This window comes from Sabethes cyaneus, chromosome 3, assembly GCF_943734655.1.
Source record: "Sabethes cyaneus chromosome 3, idSabCyanKW18_F2, whole genome shotgun sequence".
NCBI classification, from domain to species: Eukaryota; Metazoa; Arthropoda; class Insecta; order Diptera; family Culicidae; genus Sabethes; species Sabethes cyaneus.
In genome coordinates this window covers 117,024,843-117,032,541 of record NC_071355.1, presented here as the reverse complement: position 1 = coordinate 117,032,541, position 7,699 = coordinate 117,024,843, and the positions used below count along the sequence as shown (strand labels likewise).

Sequence of the window (7,699 nt, the reverse complement as noted above, 5' to 3'; positions counted from 1 at the left end):
CATGCGGTCTTCTGTTCTAACTCGTTGCTTTAATTTTATTTTTGCTAAAAAAATTTTGCCTTCCCGCGCCAATGCTTCCCTAACACGGATGAAAGAAATATATAGGAGAAGAGCTATGGATTAAATTCCCTTTGAATTGAATCAAAGTTTGATTGTTTGTTGTTTCAAACATTTACGCTGTTCTGCTGCCATAGAAAATCGAAATAAAGGCCCAGACTTATCAAGTACCACGAACCGTCCTTTTTTCCTTCATTTATGGAGAGATAAGTTTTCTTTTCTAGTCGTAAAGTAATGAAATTTCCAAATGCGGCTGTTTTGTGAAATTATGAAAAACTTTCTTTTGATTAGATCTTTAAAACGTTAAATTTGTGGCAGTGCACTCGTGTCCAAATACAATTACTTCTGATTGTGTTACTCTACATGGATAATTTTTGAATAGAATAGTCCTACTTCAAGCTTGCGCCCGTGCCACTAGGCATGGACCCTTGTACTTTTTTTTTTCATGTTTTAAAAAAAGTCATTAAACGGTAAAATTTTGACGTGAATTTTCTGGCATGCATAAAACCTTACTCAAAGTATCGTTTCCTACCATTATCTCGATTTTTTCAATTTTGTCACTTACACCCCTTCCTTCTCACCCCCTCAATTGAAAACGTAAATTAGTTTTAAAATACAAAACTACCTTGTGCCGAAGACTGTAGAACAATAAATCCGGAGTGATTCGCGACTGGGGCTCAACTAGCAAATTGTAAACAAACCGTTTTATTACACCATCAGCCTTAAAAAGGCTGATAATATCCTTGGCAAGAATCCTTTCTTCTGTTTTAATCGTTAGAATTATTTAAAACAAGTTTTTAGTGATGGGCGGTAGAAGTGTTTAATCAAAACAAAAGACAATTTGCAGTTTAGCTCCTTCCATTGTTATGAAGTAACAGGCTTATTTTCAAATCGTTTTGTAAACAGGCGATAATAAAGAGAGAAACTGCATTGTTTTCAAAACACAGGCGCATTGTAAACAGGCGAAACTACAAAAAAACAAAACAAGGCGAAACAGGGCTGGGCGAATCTCATTGTCAAAATGCTTTGATGCTCATTCCAAGGGGTTCAACTATAAAACTTAGATTTTGAGCTTGATCACTAGACACAATCGCGGACAAGACACTTCTAACTCTTACAAAATGTTAAAATAAAACAAATTACTTTTAACTTACACGTCGACCGGTTTCAGGCATCATATGCCTATCTTCAGGACGAGAGCCGATGTCCAACTGATCACTGTGTCGTTATTGTATCATCATCGATGCAACGTCGTAGAGAGAGTGAGAAAGATGTCACAGCTTAATTTTTTCTTATAAGATTGAAGAGAGGCGAGATTATTGGTGCGTCATCATCATTCATAAGCGGTTTCGTTGCATTGGAAATGAACATTGATTCCCAAGCATTAAGCAATGAAACCTTCTTCACGGTTTTTAGTTAGAGTTAGAAGTGTCTTGTCCGCGATTGTGTCTAGTGATTGTGGTGCTCTTACGTTGCACAAAAAATTTATTTGTTAAATTTGAGCTTGAATGCACAAATTTTATGCAGTATTGTTGTGAAATTATAAGAATGATTTATTCTACACCAATTTATGTCTTTAAACTTGATTTTTGTAACTTTTATTTAAATTATGACTTGAAAATGTACTGGCAAATTATCACAGTGATATTCCTCATTGTTTACACTTTGATAGTTGCGCGCTTATCGCGAATCCCTACGAATATAAATAAATTTGACATAAAATTGGAATTAAACTAGATAATTTCAAGCAAATGTATTCATCCAATTGCCTAAAAATGTCTGGCAGCTCTGATCATTACAGTTGCTATTCGCAACTAGGAAGTTGCTAATATTAGTTTGGTTTTTTTTGTGATAAAAATAAAGAAGGAAGTATTTTTGCTTATGTTTTCACGCTAGTTTTGACAATTCGGCATGGGATTTCGTGTAAGTGCGAACAGGCTTAAAATCTCTTTTAGTTTCGTAGTCGCGAATTTTGATATGACAAATTTGACAGATGGAAGTCTTACATTGAACTTAGATTATTAATAGTATTGTGTCGCCAGCACTAAATTGGACTTCCGAAAAAACGGCAAACGATAGCACTTGTTATTTGCAATACTGCAATACTGTACCGTACATTATTAAACCCAGTGTCAGAAGTAGAGGGTGTCCCACATCAAATTGCACCACGGAAGAAATGCTGCAGAAAATTATCCATTGGGTATTGTAAAGACTTGTATTTTGTCCGTTTATTTTCCTACATATATATTCGGTATTCTCACGCGTGTAACCCGATCCGTCTTTGCACGTCCAACTCTGCTGGAATGTACTCTACATCTGCTCCCACTGCTTTCACTGCTTCGTGCAAGGTCTATAAAGGTATGTATGTTTAGGTATGTATGTGAAACAAGTTTCAAAGAATATTAAGCGTAAGGTAATCACTCAACGAAGAACCCTACATCCATACCTTTCATTAAAAAGAAAAACGACGTTATCTTGCTAGTACGTAATGTAATCCTTCAGTCGACTGGACTCTGCCTTTGTTCTTCTAGATCGCTGGTTTGCAGAAATGTCGGCTTGTTCTACCTCATTTTCTGAATTTGAGTCTACCAAATTATTGCAAGGTCTGTCGATTTCACCGGAATCATGCGGGATACGTTTTAGATGTGCAGCGCTTCTTCTAAATTCTTTCCCTGTGGAGGTGGAGCGGATTGTTACGTCAGTCCCTTTTTTTTCCATCACGATGAACTCTTCAGGAGAAAAGATAAAGCAAAGCTTATTGTCTCTTTTCATACGTTTTGCTAATACATGATCGCCAATCTCGATACTACTGGATCTTGCTTTTCTGCGGTGATCGGCATACACCCTCCCCTTTTCCTTCTGAATTCTATCGTGGTCTCTAACGTCCTCATCATAATCGACAATCGGAGGAATATATGGTAACTTGGTACGCAGACGTCGTCCAAACATCAACTCAGCTGGAGGTTTACCTGTTGTTGGATGTACTGCTGAATGATAGGTTAAAATATATTGTCGTAGCTCCTTTCGCCAATTTTGGCCTAGCTCTTGAGCAATACGAAGGCGTTTGAGAATAGAACGGTTTGACGTTCTACTTCGCCATTCATCTGGGGCCAGTACGGGATAGTGCTTTCCAGTCGAATTCCATGTTCTTGGCAAAATGCGCTGAACTCTTCAGATGAAAATTAAGGACCGTTATCTGCTCGTAATGAATCAGGTAATCCATATCGCGAAAAAATAATTAGCATTTGATTGATTGTGGCTGCTGCTGAAATGTCTTGCATTTCAACTACTTCTAAATATCGGCTATAATAGTCTATACATACGACCAAACTCTCACCTTCTGGGAGTGGCCCCAGAAAATCAACTGCGATTTGTTCCCATGGTCGAGTAGGAAATTCTTTGCGTACCATTGGTTCTGGTGGATTTGGAGCAGACACTAAAGTACAACCACGGCAGGCTTTAACGAACTGTTCAATGTGTTGGTCCATTTTCGGCCACCATACGTTCGCACGTAAATGACCTTTCATCATCCTAACACCTGGATAACCTGTTGTATAACCGCATCTTCTCGACTAGCGGTCTCGATTTCAAACCACGTCAAGGCCACTGTCGTTACTGCAGCAGAAATAATTTCTTGAATCCCAAATTCTTCTGTTTCGTCAAAAGGTATTGGAACAGATGTTGAAAGTCGTGACATAACATCCGCGATATTGGATTTCCCAGGTATATGGACAATATTGTACGTGAAGCTTTGAAGGCGCAACACCCACCTTTCGATTCGTGCACAAGGACGAGATGAAGGAGTAAACAAGAAAATAAGTGCCTTACAATCTGTTAGTAAATTAAATTCTCTGCCTATCAGGTAAACTTGAAACTTTTCTACACCCCATACTAGCGATAAGGCCTCCTTTTCGGTCTGGCAATATCTTCTTTCCGTATCAGTAAGCGATTTCGATGCGTAACATATCACTCTTGAATCTCCTTGGTTGTTGGTCTGAATAAGCACTGCGCCCAAAGCAGATGGGCTGGCGTCCGTAAACAACGAAGTTTCGTCGTTTGCGTTAAAGAAACCTAGGCAGCTAGCCTTCGACAACGTAGTCTTTATAATATTAAACGCTTTTTCTTCAGCGTCACTCCAGTGAAATTTGCTACCTTTCTGGATTATTCTTCTTAAAGGTTCATCAATTTCTGCCAACTTGGGAATAAACTTTCCCATATAATTCGCGAGACCCAGAAAGCTTCTAACTTCGCTCTCGTTGATAGGACGACGAAAATTAAGAACAGCATCTCTTTTAACGTTTGATGGCATTATTCCCTGAGAACTAACCTTATATCCCAAAAATTCGAACTCGGTGACTCGAATTTTACATTTATCCCAGTTGAGAACTACTCCCTTTTCCTTAAATCTTTTGAGAACCTGAAACCATATTGAATGACGTAACGAGCTAGTTTATTTAATCTTTTTTTTATAATAAAGAAAAATACACTTTAAAAAAAATCATACCTTGTTGAGTCGTAAATCATGTTCTTCTATGGTGCTTCCCTCGACACCTACGTCATCGAGGTACCAGTAAGCACCCTCACAATCTGCCAATATTTCGTCCATCGTACGCTGAAAGATTTCAGGTGCTGACACTAGACCGAATGGAAGGCGTTTAAAACGATAGAGTCCACGATGAGTGATGAACGTCATAATATCTTTGGTGTCCTCGTCTAGCTCTAATAGAAAAAATACATCCATGACATCCAACACACTCCAGATCTTCCCTTTTCCAATTCTAGCTAGAACATCTTCAATTACTGGCATTGGATGCCTATCACGAATGACCGCCTGGTTAACACGGCGCAAATCTACACACAATCGAATCGAGCCGTTCGCCTTACTTGCCACTACTAGTGGTGAAACCCATGTCGCTGGTCCTTTTTTCACTTCAATAATATCCCGTTTCAGTAGCTCCTCCAACTTTTCCGTAACTGCGTTTTCGAGGTGAATAGGCACTTGTCTCAGAGGCTGGAAGATCGGAACCACGTGGGGATCCATGAGAACACGCACTTGTACTCCCAAAATTTTAGGAAATGGAGTGCACTTCACATCCGAGCTATTCATCACTTGATTTACTTCAAAACCGATTTTGAGAACTCCTAGTTTCTTTGAGGTAACATCACCCAACAAATTTCTCTGCCCATCCACGACAACAAAGAATTTGGATTCAGTCGATCGCTTTCCGATCTCAACAATTGCATCAAAAGTTCCCAAGACCGTAAGTGGTTCACTAGTACCATATGCTTTAAGAATCATATTGCTTCCTTTTTGGCATCTAGAAACAACAACTTTCTGTGCCTTTAGAGCTTCCCATGTCTGCATGGTTAATATGTTCACATCTGAACCCGAATCGATGAACACTTCGGCTGGAGCACCTCCTATCTTACATTGGAATACGTTAGTCTGGTTTCCCGTGTGAAAAGTATAATAAACCTTTTTCTCTGCCTCCGTTGATACCGTATCTTGCTTTTGATTCAGAATAGTGTGGTCAATCTCTTCAATAATTTGCACTTTCTTGGGAAAAACAGTCGCATGAGGGCTAGAAGTACGTTTTCGGCAGACTTTCTCGAAATGTCCGACCTTTCGACATCTGCGACAGTGTTGATCTTTAGCTGGGCATGATGGTGCTTTTGCGATGTGGCCATATTTTCCACAACCATAGCAAACAATTTCAAATTCCTTTCTGACAGTTTTGTGCAGACCAGGAATAATACGTTTCATTATTCGCCTTTGCTGACGCTCACCTCTCGATTTCCATGTTTTCATTTTGCAGATTTCTGTTTGTCCACCACTATCATTATTAATACCGGTTTTGAGTTCTTTCTCTTGAAGCCGAACACTCTCCAAAGACGTTCCCAAAACTTCAATATCAGACAATGACTGATCTTTTTCAAGAATTTTCCGTCGAAGCTCCGGTAAATTACAGCCCTCCACTATTACATCGATAAGCATAATCTCTTCCAGAACGTTCCGTACTTCTCTCGCATATTTTTCTAATCCACAATCCATCAATTGTTGACGTAAACGTAGGATGTAATGAGAAAAACTTTCATGAACCTCCTGTTTCATATTCCTTAGCTTATGCCTTTCAAGAACGTCTTGACGGCGTGGTTTAAAGTATGCATCCAACCGATCAACAGCTACATCATACCAACGTTTTTCTATCATAACCAGTGGAAATTCCTCAGTGCCCTCCAAACTTTTGAACACCTTCTGTAACTGAGGACCACCGAAATGCAACATTTTGGAGCGTTTGATCTAAAAGAATAAGAAAAGAATAAAGACTAATCAGAATCAGTAACCATCTTTTTTTTTCAAAAATAACCTTTCTGTACTTGGTTACACGATCTTTAGCAAACATCATGAAACTAGCACGGCACAGAAAACCAAAACATCACCGCTAGAGCTCTTATAACTAACAATGTTTCGTAATTTATTATTATTATTTTTTTTTAAATCTAGTTTTCGATATTATATCAAAATTGAACCCTCTGCTATGATTTTGATTCAACTCTAAGCGCTGCGCTTCAGATTACCACCCTACTCTTTGCTCCCAGCATATGAGCAACAGGGCTTAGCTACCTGCTAAGTGTTTCCAGTTATTTCTGGATTCACTACAATAATGTAGTACAACATAGCTTCCTGCTACGCTTCATATTAACTTCTAGGCTCCCTGCCCTAGATTAGTACAGCATAGCTCCCTACTATGGTACTATTTACGATTAGCTCCCTGCTAAGTGTCTCGTTTACTTCTAGGCCCCCTGCTCTAGATTAGTACAACATAGCTCCCTACTATGGTACTATTTACGATTAGCTCCCTGCTAAGTGTCTCGTTTACTTCTAGGCCCCCTGCTCTAGATTAGTACAACATAGCTCCCTGCTAAAGCACTAATTTACTTTTAGCTCCGTGCTAAGTGTGTCGTTTACTTCTAGGCTCCCTGCTCTAGAATATTTAGCTCCCTGCTAAGGCACTGATTTACCTTCAGCTCCCTTCTCGGTTACTTCTAGGCTCCCTGCTCGGTTACTTCTAGGCTCCCTGCTCTAGATTAGTACAACATAGCTCCCCGCTACGTTTCTTGTTTATCTCTATACTCCTTGCACAAGAGCAACCCAAATAGCTCTATGCTACACTACTTTGTTTTAGATGAGCCGACAATAGGAACCTGAGTCGAGCTCCCTGATTTTCACTTATTTCTCGCCACACTAGATTATCAACATACTCCTTTCAATTTTATTATACGCTCTCTTCATCAACACTCATAAGATAGCACCCAGCAGCACTTCAATATATATATGTGAGCCAACACGGCAGTTTTTTTTTTTTTTTTGAATGAGAATTATTCCAATAATAAATAAAATAGAAAACATAGAAAACGACATACGATTTAATTCGATCAATTCGAAAAAAAAAGAAAAAACCTGATTTAATCCACCTAGTGGTGAAAGGAACCTTTGTTATACCGTCTTATTTGCAATTTGAGATAGAAATCGACACGTTTGGTTTACATGAAATTTTTGGAAATTGAATAAGTTTACAAAATTTGAAACAAATAGAAGCACTTATAAATTTTGATAGTTTCTTTTCTCATGAAATTGCTG

General features: G+C 38.8%; 1 protein-coding gene across 1 annotated transcript; it reads right to left on the bottom strand.

The window, feature by feature from the left end:
* Positions 1–2,696: 2,696 nt before the first annotated feature.
* Positions 2,697–6,461, bottom strand: LOC128740058 (uncharacterized protein K02A2.6-like). Its single transcript, XM_053835568.1, has 4 exons — positions 6,426–6,461; positions 4,562–6,358; positions 4,385–4,474; positions 2,697–2,729 (listed from the first exon to the last, which is right to left on the bottom strand). The coding sequence occupies exons 1-4, from the start codon at positions 6,459–6,461 to the stop codon at positions 2,697–2,699; spliced, it is 1,956 nt and encodes a 651-aa protein (XP_053691543.1).
* Between the last annotated feature and the right edge of the window lie 1,238 nt (positions 6,462–7,699).